The sequence below is a fragment of the Emydura macquarii genome, unplaced genomic scaffold (genome assembly GCF_026122565.2).
Source record: "Emydura macquarii macquarii isolate MOO-44397 ecotype Brisbane River unplaced genomic scaffold, CSIRO-AGI_Emac_v2 contig_629, whole genome shotgun sequence".
NCBI lineage: Eukaryota > Metazoa > Chordata > Testudines > Chelidae > Emydura > Emydura macquarii.
This window is the reverse complement of record NW_027130766.1, coordinates 8,567,581-8,587,626: the sequence shown is the minus strand read 5'-3', so window position 1 is coordinate 8,587,626 and position 20,046 is coordinate 8,567,581. Positions and strand designations below refer to the sequence as shown.

At 49.7% G+C, this 20,046-nt stretch overlaps 2 protein-coding genes across 4 annotated transcripts; one reads left to right on the top strand and one right to left on the bottom strand.

Annotated features, from left to right (window-relative positions):
• Nucleotides 1–156: 156 nt before the first annotated feature.
• Nucleotides 157–7,136, bottom strand: KLHL10 (kelch like family member 10). The gene is made up of 4 exons (XM_067541311.1): nucleotides 6,702–7,136; nucleotides 3,980–4,597; nucleotides 1,911–2,060; nucleotides 157–534 (listed from the first exon to the last, which is right to left on the bottom strand). The coding sequence occupies exons 1-4, from the start codon at nucleotides 7,119–7,121 to the stop codon at nucleotides 160–162; spliced, it is 1,563 nt and encodes a 520-aa protein (XP_067397412.1). The 5' UTR covers nucleotides 7,122–7,136; the 3' UTR covers nucleotides 157–159.
• On the top strand, nucleotides 2,043–19,870 carry NT5C3B (5'-nucleotidase, cytosolic IIIB). 3 transcript variants are annotated; one of them, XM_067541316.1, is made up of 10 exons: nucleotides 2,043–2,268; nucleotides 2,913–3,017; nucleotides 10,243–10,341; nucleotides 11,004–11,073; nucleotides 11,945–11,991; nucleotides 12,530–12,615; nucleotides 13,666–13,755; nucleotides 15,448–15,610; nucleotides 16,797–16,997; nucleotides 17,505–19,870. In XM_067541316.1, exons 2-10 carry the CDS (start codon nucleotides 2,997–2,999, stop codon nucleotides 17,613–17,615), a joined length of 888 nt encoding a protein of 295 aa, XP_067397417.1. In that variant the 5' UTR covers nucleotides 2,043–2,268; nucleotides 2,913–2,996; the 3' UTR covers nucleotides 17,616–19,870. The 3 variants fall into 3 exon arrangements, with proteins under 3 accessions (XP_067397417.1, XP_067397416.1, XP_067397418.1); XM_067541315.1 differs by lacking the exons at nucleotides 2,043–2,268; nucleotides 2,913–3,017 and adding exons at nucleotides 5,264–5,287; nucleotides 9,009–9,172; XM_067541317.1 differs by lacking the exons at nucleotides 2,043–2,268; nucleotides 2,913–3,017 and adding an exon at nucleotides 9,850–9,887.
• The last annotated feature ends 176 nt before the right edge of the window (nucleotides 19,871–20,046 follow it).

Here is a 20,046-nt window from a genome sequence, read left to right as displayed (position 1 = left end):
TAACCCATGTTTGTAAATGAAATGACACGTCTGGCTCCACTGAATGAAACAATTTCCAGTACTGACGATTCCTGTGAATTTGTATCCAATTGCTTTTATTTTAAAAAGTGAATACATTCAGTTCTTGCTTAGAAGACTTTATTAGCTAAGTGGAGCTATTCATACAGGCAGGGTACTTGTTGAAGAGGAGTATTTGACTTCATCTCGCTGTGATAATCCTATAAAGTTGTCTCGTCTGGCAGCATACTCCCCAACATTGGCCAGTCCTGGCACCACACAGCAGCTCAAAGCACTACGGTATATGCTCATGTCATGGGCATCATACCACTCATCAGTCTTTTCATCATAGCATTCAACATTGAATGTGGTGGTGAAACCATTAAAGCCACCAACCACAAACAGAAGGTCATCCACCACTTCAATGCCAAAATTACTACGGGGGTTAAACATGGTGGGGATTGTACGCCAGGTGTTGGCAACTGGATTGTAGGCTTCTGCACTACGAAGACGGTTGGCACCATCAAAGCCTCCTACCTGTAGACATAAAAAAAAAAAAAATACGGAGTTTACTAACTGAGGAACGTCTTGGTGGCTGAATCTTTACATGGGTTTAGGACTCATGTATATTCAGTAGGCCAAATTCTGTGCAAATTCAGCACTGTGAGTAGTCGGCATTTCTGAAATAAGACCCTTAATTCTGTATGTTCACTTATTGCAGGCTACTACTTTGTTCTTTCTAGTTATGGTGAAATCTAGCCACCAAAAATGTTTACTGGAATTGTCAAATTGTACATTCTTACAACTAAATGAAACAAAGGCACAGAATATATATGGGTTAAGTAGAAATAATCCAAAAGTTACTTAAAAACTACATGAAGAGAATTGTAAGGCTGAGAGGTTAAGCATTCAAAGTGGGGATATAACATATAAGATTACAAGTGCAACTTTAATACTGCTCCTTGTGCATATTACAGTATTCCAAATTATATCGTACTATTTCTCAAATACAATATAACTCAGTTTTCTGCAACCGTAGATGTATGTAGCCTCTTTTCACAATTGTTCATCTGTGGTATGTTGTAAAAATGTTTTCCTCATTGTATACGAAGTTGTCTTTATGCCTCCTAATGCAGAGTATTATAACATACCACACTGGCATCTAAGGTTGTTAGGAACGCTTTTATATTGTATTTGAGGAGATTGATCTTGCTGCATGTACACAAAGGGTGGAATACAACTTAATGCTTGATCTTGAAACTTTAATTTGGCTCTTTTGATGGAATTTACTGTTTTGTTTGGTTTGGTTGGTTTTTTTTAAAGTCCTAATCTGAAAGTAAATGTCTAAAGAGCATCGGAAGGCCCCATTCCATGAAAAGGTGAATAGCTGATGAGTGCACTTCATTCACTGAGGCAAGAGGTAGGGTAGAGTAATATGTTGTTCACTGCATCTGCCTCTTTGGGCCCTGCCTCGCTCAATTTCACCTTAACAGCTGCACCCTGGTGAGAGCACTTTCCTCTCTGTGCCATGTATGTGCCGTGGCAGCCTATTGTTCAGGACACCGTTTAGAAATAGAGTGAGTAGGGAGCATCCAAGAACTGCATTTCTCAAAGTGTTGGACCCGTTAAACATTTTCAGTAAGACCACGAAAGACATTTCTCATCAGGGCTAATTCTCTGCCAAACTTTATTTCAAAGCTGTCGCTGTTAAAATTATTTCAAAACTTTTTAAGTGGAGGAAAAACACATTTTATTCTGCCCTGTCTCAATAAATGGTTCAATCCTTTTTGCTCAACCTTGCCTCTTGAAATCTGATCTGTAGGCAGTGAGCGAAATTTACGCTCTGGCACTTTAGTTAAAATGAATGCCATAAGTGCATCCACCATAATAAAAGCTGACAGCTGTCACCTTACCGCATAGACGTGTTCACCATAAGCTATTACTCCTATTCCACTTCTTCTGCTTCTCATTGGTGCGATTAGTGTCCACTGATTTGTCTTAGCATCATATGCTTCAGCTGTGAATAGGCATTCATTTCCATTGAACCCACCACATATATAGACCTGTTTTTAAAAGATTACAATGTTTATATTTGTGAGGAGAAATAGGTTTTTATGGTGAAATGATTCTATTCTGTTTGTTTTTCTGGGTCGGGGTTAATGCAAGTGCAGTGAACAACCACCTGGGGAGCTGAGTTTGGACTTCTTTTTCTTGCACTATGCATCCTCTCACTGGAAGGAGCTTCATCCAATAGAGCACTGAACAGCAGGGGTAAGAGGTTGCAGTCCTATTCTTATCTTATGTATGTTCTTATGTTAGTGCCCTTCACCATATTAGCTGGCTGCTAGTTCTTGGACAGCAAGATATCTGCAGTACCAGGGTCTAAAGGGTAAGTTGTGAAGTGGAGAGTGAAATATTGACTTATATAAACGGATCACCAGTCCAGTGGGAGTGTCTGTTACACTTTCCATTGCTCCAGCTCCTTTCATCAAGAGTCTCAAAGCACTTCACAAATATACCTCATAGGCCTTTTTTCCACCTCCAAGGTCCTGCCATAACCTGGAAAAACAGTGGTGAAATGACACAGAATCAATGGAAAGAGTTGAATTACAACCCAGCATTCCTGATTACCAGCATCCCCTGCTTGGTATGACACTGTTTCAGTACTACTCTGGCTTCCAGGATTCTTAGAGGCATTTTTTTTAACCCAGAAAATATTTAATTTCTATAGATTAATTTAAAAAAAGGTTTTGCCAAACTATTAAATGTTTGCATCTAAAATTTTACTATAATTGAGAGGTTCTTGCTCTGACAGATTTTTGCATACATTGCTCAATAATAGGAAAAATATGAATCAAATCATTATATCCAGTTGTAGCACATGTTGTGGAGTAAATCTCTCTCCCATCTACTAGCTTTGGGCATCGTAACCACATGTCGACATCCATGGGAGTGCTTGCATCTGTTCTGGGACGCTGCTTTCATCCGCTCCATTCAGAATGGGGAAGCTGTTACAAAAGGTACCCTCTGGCCCTCTATTTCTTTAATGCTTAAGTTTGTATTTTTCCCAAGTTTGTAATTTTAGAAGTTTATGAAGAAAATTTAAAAGTGCAGGCCGACTTCTGGCTCTGGCTCATGTCCATACAACTCCTGAAATCAAAAGCAGAATTTTGCTCTGGACTGGAATTCAGGACCTGAGCTCTAGTCCCAGCTCTGTTGCTGACCTGCAGGGTGACTGGGCAAGCCAATTCCCCTCTCTACGTGCCTCTTGCTTCCCCGCCTATTCTTTGACTTGTTTAATTTAGACTGTAAACTGTAAGCGCTTAGCACAATGGGGCCCTGATCTCAGCTGAGGCCCCTACCCTAATGCAAAGAATAATGGACGTCCAGGCTATTGTACTTATCGGAGCAGACAGCACCTACATCAATAGATGGTGCTGTATCTGAGGGCTCGTCTACACTACAAACGTGCATACTTACAGCACTGCAGCTGTGCTGCTGTAGCGCCTTAGTGTAGACACGGGATACAGCAACAGAAGGGTTTTTTCCATCACTGCAGTTAATCCACCCCCTCGAGAGGTGGTAGCTACATCGATGGATGAATTCTGCCATTGATCTAGCCATGTCTATACTGTAGCTAAGGTCGGCTTAATTACATCTCTTGGGAGTGTGAATTTTTCACACCCCTGAGCGATGTAACTGGGTTGACCCAAGTTTTAGGTGTAGACCAGCCCTTTATGTTAAGATGTTTTATCTGAGCTGGAGGTTTTTCAGCAGGAAGTTCAGTCCTCCGTGTGTGTGCTGGAATTGGTGGTTTCTGTGTGCCAATAAATCCCTATGATTCGAGAGGTGACTGTTACAACCTGCACTGTTTAACACTGCCACGCTATAGACTCAGGTTTGGTACCAGTCCTGCCTTCTTGCTCACCAGAGGAGAGTGCTATGGCAGCAGCTGCATTCCATAACCTCAAATCCTTTTTACCTTTCCATACAGCGTGGTAGCACTCGCATCGCTTCTCTGTTCATGCATGGGTGCAATCAACGTCCACTGGTTTGTCTCTGGCTCGTACCGTTCTGCTGTGTTGAGACGCACGTAGCCGTCAAATCCTCCCATGGCATAGATGAAGTTGTTAAGAACAGTGACGCTAACGTAGCAGCGTCTCGAGTGCATGGGAGCTACCTGGTGCCATGTTTTCTTAAGTGGGTCAAACCGCTTGACGCTATTAAAATAGTCCACACTGTCAAACCCTCCAATGATGTAGACGTATCCTTTTAAATAGGCAGCACCATGGTAAGCACGGGGGCTTTCTTGCTGACATGTGACATTTACCCATCGGTCTGCACGGGCGTCGTACGTTTCAATGGCATTGGTCGGGCTACCCCCACTCCATCCACCAATAGCAAACAAGATTGCATAAGGCAGGCGAGGCCTCGTAAGCGGGTTAGTGAAATCGGAACTTGAAGGGCCATTCATGTTGAGATCATACATGGCTTTCAGTGCATTGATGATGACAGGCTTGCATTCCTCGCTGTCCTTTACGTAATCGTGCATTTTAACATTGTTCATGAAATACTCCGCGTGCATCAACGCTAGTCGAACCTGGAAAGGGAAAGAGGAGGTGAAAATCAAGATGTAGTGCTGGTGGCTAGGAGAGGCATCTCTGCATGTCCTTTATATGCTGTGGGACTGGTCAGCTAGAAATAGTTTCATTTCAACCATGATGGAGAAGAGACTCTGAAAGGCAGACTGGCTAGCTGAGGGGCTTGGTAATGGCGTACAGTACTTTCCAGGCCCTCACAGGTCACTGCTTTTAAATTGGGTCTGGTTTTAGCACTGACCAAAGGCTGTTCCTATCTGCTGGCGGGTCATAGAATCAGAGAGCTAGAGAGCCTACAGGACATCTAGTCCATTCCGTGGCATCTCCTGCAGGACTCTTCCCTAGGCTGTATTTTCCATGGGTTTGTCCAAGTCTAGTTTTAAATCTCTCAGGCCATAGGGCTTTCCCTACTTCCCTTTGGGAGACTATTCCTTGGCCAAAGACATGCTTATGCTCCCTAAATAATTCCTTCCTTGGCAAATTCACAGCCAGGTTTGTATGTACTCCTACTTCCTACACCCATCTCCTCAGCCTTTACTTAGCCAAGTTATACAGACTTAATTATTTTAATCTTTCCTCATCAGTCAGTTCCTCTGGATCCTTAATCATTCTTCTTATAATTTGATTCACTTCCAGTTTCTCATCAATATCCTTCTATAAAGAGGTGTCCAGAATTGAATGCAATGTTACAGGTATGGATACTTCCGATTCAGATAGAGAGAGCACTTATCTATGACACAGTGCTTCTGTGTATGCAACCTAAAACTGCATTGGCCTCACTTGCTACTGTATGGCATTGCATAGCTAATTAAATGCCCCCGAACTTCCTTAATGCAGAGTCAAGGTTGCCCAGTGATCCCTTGTGCCCTTCCAGAATGCTGGAGAGCGACTAACTTCAATTTCTGAAAATCAGGAAATACTAAGTTAAGGTAGACGCCGCCCCCACAGTGCAGCCTTGACTCTCAGCTCCCCTGGTATGGACAATAGTTGCTAGGAAAGGGTCGGAAAGGGTGGTGCAAAGGTTGACAAACTACCAATGGAAGTGGTGGAGTCTTCATTTCTTGAAGTCTTTGTCAAGATCAGACACCCTTTGGTAAGATATGCCTTAGTCAAAACACAGGTATTTGGCTCAATACGCTGTAACTAGATGAAATTATCTGGCCCGTGTTGTACGGGAGATCAGACTAGATGATCTAACAGTCCCTTCTGGGCTTAAAATCTATTCATCTATAATAAGTACATCTGTGGAAGAACTAAGAGCTTGCAGTTCTTTGTGTTGTGTTCCATTGATTTGAATGCCAGCATTTATCTGCGTGCACTCCAGCTGGGTTTACTGTGTTGGATGTAGCTGTGCTAAATGGGGGAGGGATTCACTGGAGCAGCTTGGTACAGCTGTGATTGTGATATGAAGAGAGGTGCATGTGTACCTTGAGGAATCGAGCATGCCTCATTTCAGACAAGGATGCCTTGTTGCCACGGGGATTGTTACAGTGCGGTGTCATACGTAACAGTGGTCTCAGAGACTTTAGTGAGTGGTAAATGGAAGTAATCCTCAGGACCCAGGTGAAAGGGTGATAACGTTTTGCAAGTCCAGGGTGGTTTGTGTGGAGTAGGCTCAGGGTCTGAGTGCAGGCCAAGTGCAGGGAGGATTTTGCCCACTTTATCTTTGTATTTTCTGATTTTCAGAGGTTTAAGTTAGTCACTCTCAACCTTGGGCAATGCTAACACTTGTTAACTACGGTTTGGGGGATTTAATTTCCTTTTGGTTTAAAAAAAAAAAAAAAATTCTTGATACCACAGTCCAGCTTTTCCCCTCCACTGCCTCTGGCTCCTTGGCAATGATTTGCTGCTGTCCTGATCAACCCCCATGCTTGTTTGAAGCTCTGTGGACTCTCCAGGCTAACTCACAGGGACCTGATTGCAGGATTGGGGCCTAAGGGCTGTCTTGAGTGTAGGGAAAACCTCTGCATGGCCACAGTCTGTTATACGTTTCCTGTGCATTAAAAGGAACTAACTTCAGTTTAAGGAGCTATCATCTTAGCCCCTTTCAGTGCCCGCATCTGTTTCGCAGGAATGAGCAGCTAAAGAGAGAACCAGAAAACTGACCTTCGGCAGCAAGACTGAAATGTACTGTTTCCTGTTTTGGGGGTCATGGGAAATCCATTTGAGAATGGCCTCGAACACTGCATCTTCTTGTTTCACGTTGAGTTCGTCCTTTTCAATGATGTCTTTAAACTCATTGACCGAGAGCTCCAGAAACTCAGTAGACGCCTTCACCATTTCCTCAAAGTTATGCAGGATGAACATGTAGGCCGTTTGCCGCAGGTCCGGGCAGTGGTAGTACTCCGTGAACTTGCAGATGCCAATGCAGTTTTCCAAGCACAGCTGAGACTTTAAGAATTCGCAGCACCCCCTGACAATGCCCATTATGTTGAACTGGTCTGCGGCAGCCAGTAGCCGCTCCACGTTGTCAGCAGTGACTGGGACTGTCCTCGTATAGGCATACTCAATAATTAGCTTCATCATGTCGGGGGAAATGCCAGGGATATTATACACTCTCTTCTCTGTGTTGTTCCAGCCACTGGTAAACAAAGCCCTGGAAAATTAAGCAACACTTTAACAAAACACCCTATATGAACAGCTGATCAACTGTTTTATTTATATATCCCTTCTTCCCCAGATCTCAGTCCAGGTGATGACAAACACCACATAGGGCTAGATGACTTGGGATTAACAGTAGCAGGGCTTTGGAGCTTTTCACCTCTGGTTTTAAACCAGACTATAGCGGTAGTAACCACCATCTGACCTGCTTGTTGGCCTGTGTGAAATGACTTGGTGCCATGGGGATAGCTCCAAGTAGATAAGTAGCCACAGAATGACTGGCTGCCTTATTGCAGCAGAAACAATGAAGTATGATTGAGCGGAGAAACGGAAATCTACTCTGGCTTATGTGGGAGAAAGCCGGGCGGGTTGGCAGGACAGCATAGGGAAGCCTGGAATGCCCCCTGGAATGCTGTACCTGCTGCGTGGATAAATAATGGACACCAGTTTCCAGGTTATCGTTCAATATTAGACTGTGGCCTCATTGATTTCTAGGCCTTTGTCAGGACTATGGGTAAAACAATGGATGCCAGTTCCAAGGCTTCCGTCAGTCCCAAATCCATCTTAAAATTGTTATTATAGACAAGAAAGCAGTCATTGTGCCTGTTCCCTTGTGCTGCTTGTTTCAAGCACTGACCTAAAATAGGAACTGCAGCTACATAAGATGTTCTTGTGGGCATTGAACTCTAGACCATTGACTTTGATGACCACATCACAGAGTTTCCCTTCCAGTCGAAGCTCATTGAAAACCGTGCAAGCCATAGCGCTCATCTTTCGCTCCATGTGGGGGTGGGAGTACCCCCCTGAAGCCGAGGTGTCATCCATGTCCGTAAGCTTGGAGACAGCAGAAGAAGCTTCTCTCCGAGGCGCTGCTGGGCTTTCTCCTTCCCCTCCTACATGTTCCTTGAAATGCGTATTTAGCCCAAAAGTTCCAGAATACACCCGATAATGAGATCACTGACGCGGCTGGGTTCTAGAACCGTGCCTGCCCTCAGCAGCAGCTGGGACAGTTGCCCTAGATCAATGAGGCTGCTCTGATGACTTGTTTGGAGCCTTATATTTGCATCTCTGCCTCGGCAATGGGGCCATCTCCTCTGATTCCTTGGCAGCACAGCTACATTGGAGCCTGAATTCCAAACAGGTCTGATGTTTCTCGGCCCTGTGAGACTGCTGCTCTAAGCATAACAAGGTCTATGGAGACCGGTTTTTCTGTCTGGAGCTTCTTAACCATTATTATCCCATTTTCCAGATGGGGAAGCTAAAGCACAGAGACCTTAAGGCTACACAAGTCAGTGGCAGAGCCAGGAGTCAAGCTCACCTGATTCAGCCTGGTGCCTCATCTGCTGGACTGCGTATGCTGCCTGCTATCTGGAGGGGCAGTAGAGTACTGAGGGAGGCCAGAACAGGAATTAGGCATCAGTTTCTGCCTCTGCCACTGACTCACTATCTGACCTTGGGCAAGTCACCTATCCTCTCTGAGCCTCAATATACCCATCAGTAATATGGACAATAAGAAAAGCACATTACAGAGGATTTGTAAGGCTTTCTTATTGTTTGTAAAGTGCTTTGAGATCTGTGAATGGAAGCAGCTAAAAATGCTGTTGGCTTTTTTTAACTGAACAGTAATTTAGTATGTTGTTTTGGGCTGTGTTGCAGGAAGTTCAGAGGCAGTTTTCAGCATGTCCCTGTTTTACTTCTGGTGCTCTCAGTTCAGAGCTAGGTGCCTTAATTTTCCATTTCCGGTCTTTTGACTGTTTTTAATTTCCCTACAACTGCTCCTATTTAGTGGCCTTATAGCACTTTTTGCAATAGGTGCCTGCTAAAACCAGCTGGATCTGTGAGGAGCACTGAGCTGCAGCAGGTCTCTCCCATGTTTGTTCTGCGTGTGATTTACGATGTCTATGCTGCTCGTGGGCGTTCAGGCCGTGGCAAAGCCTGCTAGAAGTGACCCTTGTTACCCGTCAGATCCTGAGCAGGTGTGGTTCTGAGTGCCTGCAAAGGGCGGCTTTGTACTCGGGTCCTAGTGGTGGGTGCTCAGCAGCTCCTGGCTGGACTGGGCCCTAGATTGCATGTTATCAGCTGTCTGCAGACAGCCTCACCCTGCACGGGAAGATACCAGGGCGATGTAGCCCACACAGAGCTTTTGCTGGCCCCAGAGGGCGGGCAGGGGCGCGGAGAGACGGCGCTCGTCCAGCGAAGCTCCCCACCCTGTCCCCGTGAGCCCTCAGCTCCGCAGCCCTTGTGTCCTGATGCCCAGCCCAGCCCCCCCTCCTAACCTAGCCCAGCCTAGCTCCCCTCACCTAACAGACTCCTAGCCCCACACCCAGCCCCCCAATCCTAGCCCATCCCCTTCCCCCACCCTAACCTGCCAGCTCCTGTACCCCTAACCCCAGCACCCAACCTGGTGCTTAATAGGTGATGAAAGAGGGAGCCCTGGGCTCAGGACTCAGCCCAACTCACCAGCTCCCCCCCCCCCCCAATCCGGATCCAGCCCAACCCAACTCAATACCCCCCACCCCCCCCATCCGGATCCAGCCCAGCCCCATTCAACAGCCCCCAATCCGGATCCAGCTCGCTCGCTCTCTGCCCCCACTCGCCCGGCCCGGCTCGGCTCGGCCTCCGGCTCCTCCCCCGCCGGCTTGTTTCTGTTTCCTGGCCTGGGCGGGGAGCAGCGGCGCTGGGGCCGAGATGGTGAGCGGGGGATGGGGCGATCCCCGGCGGGGGGAGGGGAGCAGGGCTGTTTCTAATGAATGGAAGGGGCCCGTGTCACACCGGTTTCGGGGTTTCCCTGCACCCACGAGACTCCCCGGTGGAACTGGTGTGACTCCCGTTCCCGCCGCCCCCTCCCTGGCATGGGGTGTTGCGGGGTGGCATGGGACTTTCTTCCACTTGCATTGGTCTTTGGAGGAGAGAAACGTCCCCTCCAGGACTGCGGGGCATGAGCTGCATTGAAACCGTGGCAATGAATGCAGACCGTGCTGGTCCCTGCAGCTGGGCCACGTCTCTTAGCACTGAACCCTTCCTCTGAACCAATCTCTGTCTGCAGGTTCCTGAACTGGAGAAGGCAACGGTCCTTATGAAGAACCCTGAGCACGTGAAGGACGTTATCTCCGCGCTCAGGAAAGAGGGAACAGACAAACTGCAGGTTCCTGTCCTGTCTTTGCTGATCTCTGCTGTCAGGAGTTTGCATCCCGGCCCTGCAGGATGCTGCTGCATTCCATCACAGTCGGGGGCGTAATTACACGCCACGTTTCGGTGGAATCCATCCACTATTTAAGGCACTTTTCTAGCCCCCATTCCCCCAGTATCTGCGTGCCTCACAATAACGATATTATCCTGACAGCGCCCGGGTGAGGTTGGGAGATGCTATAATCTCCATTGTGCGTATGTGGAACGCACAGAGATGGAGTGACTTGTCTGTGGAAGAGCAGGGAATGGAGCCTGGTTCTCCTGAGTCCAGGCTGGCAGCCTGACCATTGGGTCTTCTTTTGTGTTCAGCTGCTAGGTGCTCTCTAAATATTATCCAGTCTGCACAATGCCCCTCACCAGGAGGTAAATCAGCAGGGCCCTTTTGTGCAGACAGGGAAACCGAGGCACAGGGAGCTGGGAATAGAACTCCAGGCCAGGCTATGCCTCCCTGCTAGGAATAGGACCCTTCCTTCCCTTCTCTGGTGAATATCCTCTCCTGCTGCAGGAGAGGAACAGGCCTCTGCCGCCCATACCCCTTTCCAGTGTACCTCTAAACCCACACTGTGCTGGCTCAGTTTCAGATATTGTCCTTTTCTCTCCTGTGCTTGTGTCCTTCAGGTCATTTCAGACTTCGATATGACTCTGAGCAGGTTTGGATTTAACGGGAGACGATGCCCCACTTCGCACAGTGAGTCAAACAGCGTGTCCGTTAGTTTGTAGCTTATGTTCCGCGCTCCCCTCCTGGCTCCCATGCCCCTCTGTCATCTAGTCTTGTAACTTCTGTGTCACCTGCACCCACGGGCTGTTGCTAAGCCCCTGCGTTTTCCTCCCCATCCATCTCTCTTGATATAGTCCCTTCTGCTGCTGAAACTCTGCTCCACGGCTGGGTCATCGCTCATACTGATTGCTACAGCCGCCTCCAAATCCTTCTGTGCAGATCACCTTCCTGTCTCACTGCTCCAATCTTCCCCCTTAGCCCCCACAGACCCCTGCTCTGCTTCCTGCTCCCCTTCTCCATTAAATGTCCTGCTCTTCAGGGCTATGCGTGACTGTGCCCCAACCTGCATGTCTGCTCTCCTCTCCTCTTGTACCTCCCTTGGGTCTTTGCTCACTTCTGCATCCTTGCCTCCACTTTCCTTCCTACTACCTACTGTGCTTAGAGCTCTCTCCCAACCCCCCTCTCTTCCTCAAATCCCCCTCTCAAGTCTTGTCTACACAAGTATTTGGTTCACAAAAAGCTGGGGTGTAACTTGACCCTGCACTAGTCTGCTGTGCGCTAAGTGTCCATGTTGAGCCGGCTGCTACGCCGGAGAAGTTCCCTGGTGCACTTTGAACTATTCCTCTGCTGAGGAGATGCCCTAAAAGGTTCCTGATTTTCAGGAAGTGCTGAGCACCCACTCTCTGAAAGTGAGGCTCTTTTCAAACTTCTCAAGATGGCACCTAAAAATTGTGGCACTTGTCATTTTTGCAAGTGTTGACTCTGGGCTTTCTGTGCAGTTTGGAAAGGGCCCTCGTGTGTTTTCCTGGAGTTGGGTAAGCGACTCTTTGTGTCTTTCCAGATATCCTGGATAACAGCCGAGTCATTAGCGAAGAAGGCAGGAAAAAGGTATGTTTAGTGCTATGAGACTCCATCTTTTTTGGCTCTGCGTACAGGCCCGGCTGCTGCTTGCATGCTGCTCCTCCTGCTAGGGGGAGGTGGTTAGAACACAGCCCTGCGACAGATTTGACCCCCTGCCAGCAAAGAGAACAGAGCAAGTTTCCAAAGAGCATTGCAGATATAGGAGAATTTGCTGGAGTTCAAAGGAATCTTTACAAACCTATCACCGCACCCAAGCATGGGCATTTCATGGCAAAGAGAACAGTGATAAATAGTGAGCAAAGGACATTAATCTCTGTCCAGAGCAATTTAACCTTGCTGACACTCTCAGCTTGATTTCCTGAGCAGCATTAAATATTTTCTCCCTTGTGACCCCTTGAAATTGCTGTGATACTCCGTTGTTTAATGAACAAGTCAGGGTTTTATTTTTAAGCTGTGATGCATTTGTGAATTCTGCAAATACTCTGCTTGCTTGCTTGTTAAAACCTTATTTTAGATGCCCTTAATGTTCATTGCATTTTCTGTTTAAACCCATCAAATGTTCTAGTTAAAAGAGCTGCTGCACTATTATTATCCAATTGAAATTGACCCCAACCGGACGGTGGAAGAAAAATGTCCCCTCATGGTGGAATGGTGAGTGACTGTGTAGGAAGAGCTGATTCTGTGAGATAGAAAACAAATGGGTAAACAAAAGAAGAGAGAGGAATTCAGTCCTGATCCCCTTGCATAGCAGAGCTCATTGGGAAGCAGACGTACAGATTTTTGATAGCACATATTCCCATTTCTCAAGTGCATGAAGCAGCCTTTCTGGCAATGTGCCCCAGATAGAGCCTGGGGGATCCAGTTGTGGAATGGCAGAGCTGTGGACAAAAAGCAAAAGCAGGGCGCGCTGGTAGAGGGAAGAGCAGGGTTGTCTCTTGTATCATTAACTCTGGTGCAAACTGCCTTAGCATGTGGTAGTTGCAGCATCATCGTGTTTGGGCTTCACGATCCAGTCAAATCTCAATGGAGTTGTTGGATCCAGTAAATTTATAGGCAGCCCTGCAGCTCTTGAAGTAACTTTCTTGGTAAGAAAAGGCTGCAAAATCACTTAGAAAACAGGGAGGGTCGGTCCCCTTTGAGAGTGGGATATGGAAGCAGCAGACGGCACTGTGAAAATGCAGCTGCCAGAAGTGAGCCTGTGGCTGTTGTGCCTGAGAAGGAAATGCCATTTCCTTCCTGTTCCTTTCTTTCTTGTGGGTTTCATTATTCCTAATCTGAGCAATGGTGCCAGGGTACCTGGGCCAGCTGTAGCTTCACCGCCCAGCTCACACACCCTCACGACCCAGACAACCCTCTGGGCTGAGTTATCTTCCAGCTCTGATAATCAGTCACTGGTAATAGATCAGCAGTGACTGCATCTAGGAGTGCGGGGGACAAAACAGAGCAAGTCTTACATTTGTGTGGGGCACCCAGATACCCTGATGGTGGACGCAATAGAAATACATCAATTAAGTAAGTGCTACTGGCCTTCGTCAGGCCGGCTCTTACCCATAACCAGCCTTATAGGTGAAGCAGAGTAAAAGTTGAAACTCTTTTTAAGCAATAATTAGTCTGACGGGGAGGTTTTTTGGTCACTGCTCCGGTCATTTCCCCTAGGTGAGACCCTAGACGCTCCCGGTCTATCACTTTATTTGTTTCCAGGTGGACCAGAGCCCATGAGCTCCTGTTGCAACAGAAGATTCTGAAAAGTGACATAGCCAAGATAGTCAGAGAATCGGAGGTGATGCTCAGGTACTTGGCTTGGATGGTCTTTGCAGCTTGTGTCCTCTCTGGCCCTTCCCTGTGAGAGCACACGCCATAAGGGCTTTGTCGCTCCTTTTTGATTTCTGGCATCTGCTTATTCCATTCAGGCTTCTGGGTTTATCAGAGAGAGAGGGAGGCACTGAACTGACTTCTGACAACCGTAATCACCTCCCAGTTGCTTTCTCACCCTGTTCCAAAGATGGCACACAGTGGGGAACTCCATTACACAGGGAAAAACCTATTTGCCTTGCATTGTGCCCAGTCTATTATTCTTAGTGTATTGTGGTATCATGTGGAGGCCCAGTGGGGTCAGGAGCCCATTGTGCGACGTGTTGCGCGCACACACACACAGAGCAATAAGATGGTCCAAGGGGCCTGTAACCTCAGAGCTAACAGGATGGCAATGGATGGCACCAGGAACGATCAGTGCAATGAGCAGGTGGCACAGCACAGCAGCTGCCTGCCACTGTTACATGTAGAGCTTTGTTCACTGGAAATCTGACTCACAGATGGTGGGGAAGCCAAATACCATATTTCTTGCAGGTAATTTGCGTGTGGGAGGAATAGTGTGGGATGAGTGTTATCCCCTCTCCACTGAGAACACTAGCTGGGTGTGCATCTGTGCAATAGATTTAACAGGTATCATCTTTCCTGGGAGCTTTGCTGCCTAAGGATTAAATTCCTTTTTCCAGATCAGCTGAGCTGTCCAGTCATGGATTCCATAGGCGGGCTGGTGATTATTCCAGTATCAGTGTGTCTGGCAGGAGAAGGCTGCATAGTCTAGGGACCTGAGGTCAGGACGTCCTGGGCTCTGATACCAGGTCTAATGCTGCCTTCCTCTGTGCCCTTGGACAAGTCATGTCCCCTCTCTGTGACCCGGTTCCCACAGCTGCTGCAGCATTTATAGACCTGAGTGCGGTCAGTTTAACAATGGGCTCTTTGGTCTAGCAGAGAAAGGGCTAACATGATCAGGGGTTGGAAGTTGAAGCTAGACAAATTTGGACTGGAACTAACGTGTAAATTTTTAACAGTGGGAGTAATTCATTGGAATAATTTACTAAGGGCTGTGGCGGATTCTCTATCACTGACTATTTTAAAATCAAGATTGGATGAGTTTCTAAAAGATCTGCTCCAGGAATTGTTTCTGGAAGTTCTGTGGCCTCAGGTGAGATAATCACATGATCTGGCCTCGGAATCTATGAAAAACCAGTGACTAAAATCCAGCCTACAATGTTCTGGGAGCAAGCCCTGCCGATTCCTGCCTAGGACATTGGTGTGCTCAAGGAAGAAGACTTCTGCAGAGAATACGGTCCAGGTTTTATGTGGTGCCCTGTGCACTTTGGGACGGGTTCAGGGCGTTAAATGTGTATCATAGAGGGAGCAAGGCCCCATGCGCTGCGAAGTCCCTATTGACAGTAGGCATCGTGGTGACCTTTGGAGCAGGGTTGAATTTCACCCACAGGGCAGAAATGATCAATAACATCTGTAGTTTATGCATCTTGCCAGCAGAGCCTTGAGTTAAGAAGCTGGCGCGTGTAGCAGTCCCTGCCCAACGGGTTTCCAGTCTCCAGTTGGGAGGAGAGCAGTAGCGTCACTGGTTCTGTGAAGTGCTTGTGTTCTGGGATGAAGGGTGCTCTTGGGACTCTGTCTAACATGCATTTCCCCCTCTCCTTCCCCCAGGGATGGAGTCAACACGTTCCTTGACCAGCTCCACCAAAGCAACATCCCCCTCTTCATCTTCTCGGCTGGCGTGGGTGACATCCTGGAGGAGGTCCTCCGGCAGGCCAAGGTGTTCCACCCAAACATCAACGTGGTGTCCAACTACATGGACTTCGATGACAAGGTGCGCTGCGCTGCGCTATGGGTCCCGGGATTTGGTCACCTGGGTGCCCAGTGCAGGTTGGGGGATGTCTAGAGAGGGGGCTGTTTGTTTACAGCCCGAATGTCTGTTGGAAATATCATCCCTTGTTACCACAGCAACCTTCCTAGTTCTTAACACTGAAATGGCTTTGAGAGCGACCCTCTCTTACGGTAGCACACCGGACTAGGGCCAGCAGCTGTACCGACTGCCCCCGCCCGCAGAGAGCTCACAGGTGGGGACAAGGGATGTGACATACAAGGATCGACTTGGCTCTTCTCCTTTATACGTTGCACTTGGCAGGAGAACACGGGCTGCTGCTTTTGTCTTTGTTTTGAGTCCCTTTCGCTCTCTGACGGGCGCTATAACCCAGTGCTATTGTGCTTGGGGGGCCCACGCTGCGGGTGGGGAGGGGCATTAACGTACCATAATTATCCTGAAAATCCTGGAGCCCGCCCACTAAGTTGCTTTCACTGAAACACGATAACCCCTGAGATCTCTGTGCTCAGCTTTGTGAAAGCCTCAGATTCTTCCTCGAACCCCGAGCCACCAACCGCTTTCTCTTTCCTGCCACTGGCCATTGGGGCCTGTTCCTCAGTGACTCCCGTGGGACGGACGTGGGGCGATGTAGGGGTTCAGGTAGCTTTTTAGCCACCTATGCGCTCCCTGGGCTATGAGGCTCCGCAGCGGCCTCAGGGCTGCTCTGGCTTATGCTTTTGCTGCTTGTCACTCCCATGGAGCCAGAGAAGCAGAGAATAGCCACAATGCAACGCTCCCCAGCCTGGCCCCGGACACGTCCTCGATCTGCTCCGGACACCGGGGCTGCTGCGGAGCCTTTGCATCAACTCTACACAAGGGGAATTCTCAGGGGACCCTTTCCACCCACTTAAAGGCCCCTTTATTCTGCCAGAGGGGGGCCTGGGAGCTCTTTGGAGGGGTGAGAGGTGCCCTTCTGGCTGGTTCTTGAGTGGTGCTGAAGGGCTGCGGTGCTGTGCCCCGCCTGCCACTGGAGAAACGTTTTGTTCTTGAGCGGGGACAGTAGCTTTCCCAGCTGCCCCCGCTCAGAGCATTTCTAAGGAAGGTGCAAAGCCCGCTGAAGTTTTGTTCCTTCAGCCCCGAGACACCCCAGAAATCATCCTGTCTGTCCATCCGTCTGTCCTTCGCTGCACAGGGCATCCTGAGACAATTCAAAGTGCCGCTGATCCACACCTACAACAAGAACAACACGGTCCTGGAGAACACGGAATACTCCCAGCAGCTAAGCACCAGGACCAACATCCTCCTGCTGGGGGACTCCCTGGGAGACCTGAGCATGGCAGACGGGGTAGCCAACGTAGGGAATATCCTCACGATCGGATTCCTGAACGATAAGGTAAGTGCGAGGGCGGAGACTGCAGGAAGCCGTCTGCCCTTCTGAGCGGTTGGAAGGCCCCCGTGTTAGCAGGGGGATGGTGGGCGTTCAGGCGGGAGGAGCGTACGCACGGCAAGGGAAGCCTGCCAGCTGGCCTGGTGTATGAAACAAGTTGGGTAGGTCTCAGTCCAGTTCCCAGTGGGCAGGTATCCACATCACAGCTGACCCCCTTGTGCGCCAGGTGTCTCACTGAGATGTGAGGGGCTGAAGGAGCTACTGTCTCGACCCTGGATGGGGTCATCCCTCCTTGGCAGGGCTGGGATCCTGGGCCAGGGTGCAGTGGGGAGAGCTTGCTGGGCCACGCTCTGTCTGCAGGGCTGTGGATCTGGTACCTTTCGCCAGCCCTGAATCTCCAGCACGGCTTTCCTGTGGCTCCTGGAGTTCTGAGCTTAGCAACCAGACGTGCTGATTCTCAGCTGCTAATGCTGTCCCCCTGTCCTCTCCCTTCTCCCTCCGGCCGCTCTGCAGGTGGAAGAGCGAAGAGGGAAGTACCTGGACGCCTATGACATTGTGCTGGAGAAGGACGAAACGCTGGATGTGGTCAACGGGATCCTTGGCTACATCCTCAGGGAGATTTGAACTGAGAGCCCAGGCTCCCGGCCTTGGCACCAGGCTTCCCGTTGCGGAGTTGGGGCGGCTTTCCTGGTGCCTCTTTGAATCCAGCCCGATGCCCTCGGTGGCTTCCCCCCACTCCCCAGGCTCCCTCCTGGGCTTTTATAAATACCCTTTTGTCCATCAGTCCTGGAACTCAGGGGTGAGCTGGGGAAACTCCCCAGCTGCCTCCACTGTGTCTCTGCTAAAACCCCAGCCCCAGACCTGCACTGCTGCCGACTCGCATCCCATCCCACACAAGCTCCCAGCCACTACGGCAAGGTTGTGAGATGGGTGGTGGCGTTTGGCCGGCTTTGCTGGCCGCTCGCAGAATGAAAGATTCCCTGCAGAAGTGGGGAGTGGAGGACAAATGGGTCTAAATTGGGTTGGGGGCCGGTTAGTTCTGCTGCACTAATCTCCTATGGAGGGAAGCAGGCACCTGTCTGTTGTACATGGGGGTACATGGTTAAGCTGCCCAGCGGAGTTGCAGCCTGCCCGTGGGTGCAGGGGTCTGCAATTTGCTTTGCAAATCCTCCAAATCCTCCAGCCCCACCGTCTGGCCTGCTCTACTCAGTGCTCTGCTCCCTCCCTGGGACGTTCGTTTGCATTGCTGCTCTCTGGTGGCTGGCGAGGCAACCTGTTGGCAGCGAGAGCGTTAGGAGCCGTAGAAGGCAAAGGGGGAGGTCTGTCACCGCATATTGACCCTGGAGCTGCTGCTCTGACCGCAGGGTGGGCCTGCGGCTTTAGAGCACACGTGGGAAATGCGGTGTCAGGGGATCTTACGGCTGCCTGGGCTTGTAGCTTGGACCGTGAACGTTTGTGAGATGATTGTGCAGATGCAGCAATGCGTGAGGGGGCAGGTCTCTTGTGAGGGTCCCGGTTCAAGAGCCTCTAGCTCGTGTGATTGACATGAGGGTGCGTTTGGTCGCTTTGGTGGTGGGGGAAGGTTTGGCTGGGCTGCGTTGTTTTGCTGGCGGTGGGCTTGGGCTGTGGTGTGCAGTGAATCCCACTGGAAAGCGGCTCTTTCTCCGCTGGCCATTCGCCCTGTGCTGTGGGGGTGTCGTTGTTAGAGCTGATGAGTCCGGGAGCAGACGTGTCATGTGGACCGGGGTGTTGGGGGGCACAGTGCAGCAGTACGTCCTTGGGGTGAGTAGTTTAAAGGCAACTGGGGAGGCGGGGGGAGGGAGGGCAGGCTAGTTACGTCTGGCTTTTTAAAAGCATAACTGTTTTATAACTAAACCTTTGGGCCGGTTTTGGTCTCTCAGCGCAGCACTTCTGCCAGGAATGTAAAATCACCCGTCGCACAAATGCAAAGAAAGGAAAGGAAAACCAGTCCAGCCCCTGGGGGACCCTGTCTGCTGGGATTCCCTTCCAGCAGACTGGCCTGGAAGAGGGCTGACGCCAAGTTCAGCCTTCTGGCCCAGGCCAGCATGATGGCATTTGATTCATCGTAGAAGGACACACATGCCTATGCTTGGCAGCTGGATGGGGGACAGACAGTTGCTTATTGACTGGCCTTCGTGTGTGCGCCGCTAAGCATTTGGGATTGCTACTAGTCCTGGCGGGGTGCCGTCCTCGTGGCTGTTTCACTGTAAGCCAGCCTGGCGTTGCAGCCCGTGTCCCTGCATTGCTGGGTAAGTGATAGCACGTGTCTTTTGGCTTGTAGGAGCGGGGCTGGTCCAGGTTCACAGGCAGCTCTGTCTCGCTCACTGTCTGTGTCCCGGGCGGATGTAAATGTCACTTCTGAAGGGTGCAGGGTTCATTCCATCTGCTGAAATAAAAGCTTTAGCTAAAGTTGGCGTGAGTGGTGTGTAGCCAGGTGTGTGAGCGCTCAGGACAGCGCTGGCTGGGATGCCCACTGAGGCACAGCGAGCTTGCAACGGTGGGTGAGCTAATTATGCTCAAGTCCCAGATGGGGAAACTAAGGCATGGGGCAGCCAAGTGTCTTGCCTGCAGTGTGTCAGCTGGTAAAGGAGGTCACGTCTCCTGACTCGCTGCTCTAATCCCTAAGCTGCGCTGCTTCTCCACCTGAGAACGATTCCAAGGGGGAACGCAGACCAGCGTCCCCGCAGAGATGGCTGACGCTCAGCCCTGGTCCCTTGGGTAACGTTGCCATAGCAACATAGGCCTTGCCCTCCTGGATCAGACCTGTGGTCCATATAACCCAGCATCCTGTTCCCAACAGTGGCCAGTCCTAGCCGCTTCCGGGGGTGGTGCAAGAGAACCCACCTCGTGACCAGCACCTCTCCCCGCTGGGCAGTCTGGGGCCAGCCAGTCTCCCTGAGGCTCCGAGATTGGGACAGGCTCAGATAAAAATCTTTCAAGTCCTTTCCTCACTTTCTCTGAACCTGGGCATTATCCAAGCCAGACCCTCCACAGCTCCCCCCACTGCTGCACTGAACACAGACACGGGCGGGGA

What these genes read in the sequence shown, in the direction of transcription:
- KLHL10 (XM_067541311.1), bottom strand. Translation starts at nt 7,121, where the DNA reads ATGATGAAGCTAATTATTGAGTATGCCTATACGAGGACAGTCCCAGTC. An exon ending in TTTCAGTCTTGCTGCCGAAG is followed by an intron (nt 4,598 to 6,701) that starts GTCAGTTTTCTG and finishes TTCCCTTTCCAG; the next exon opens with GTTCGACTAGCGTTGATGCA. An exon ending in ATGGTGAACACGTCTATGCG is followed by an intron (nt 535 to 1,910) that starts GTAAGGTGACAG and finishes TTATGTCTACAG; the next exon opens with GTAGGAGGCTTTGATGGTGC.
- NT5C3B (XM_067541315.1), top strand. Translation starts at nt 9,092, where the DNA reads ATGTCTATGCTGCTCGTGGGCGTTCAGGCCGTGGCAAAGCCTGCTAGA. An exon ending in GCGAAGAAGGCAGGAAAAAG is followed by an intron (nt 11,992 to 12,529) that starts GTATGTTTAGTG and finishes CAAATGTTCTAG; the next exon opens with TTAAAAGAGCTGCTGCACTA. An exon ending in ACATGGACTTCGATGACAAG is followed by an intron (nt 15,611 to 16,796) that starts GTGCGCTGCGCT and finishes TTCGCTGCACAG; the next exon opens with GGCATCCTGAGACAATTCAA.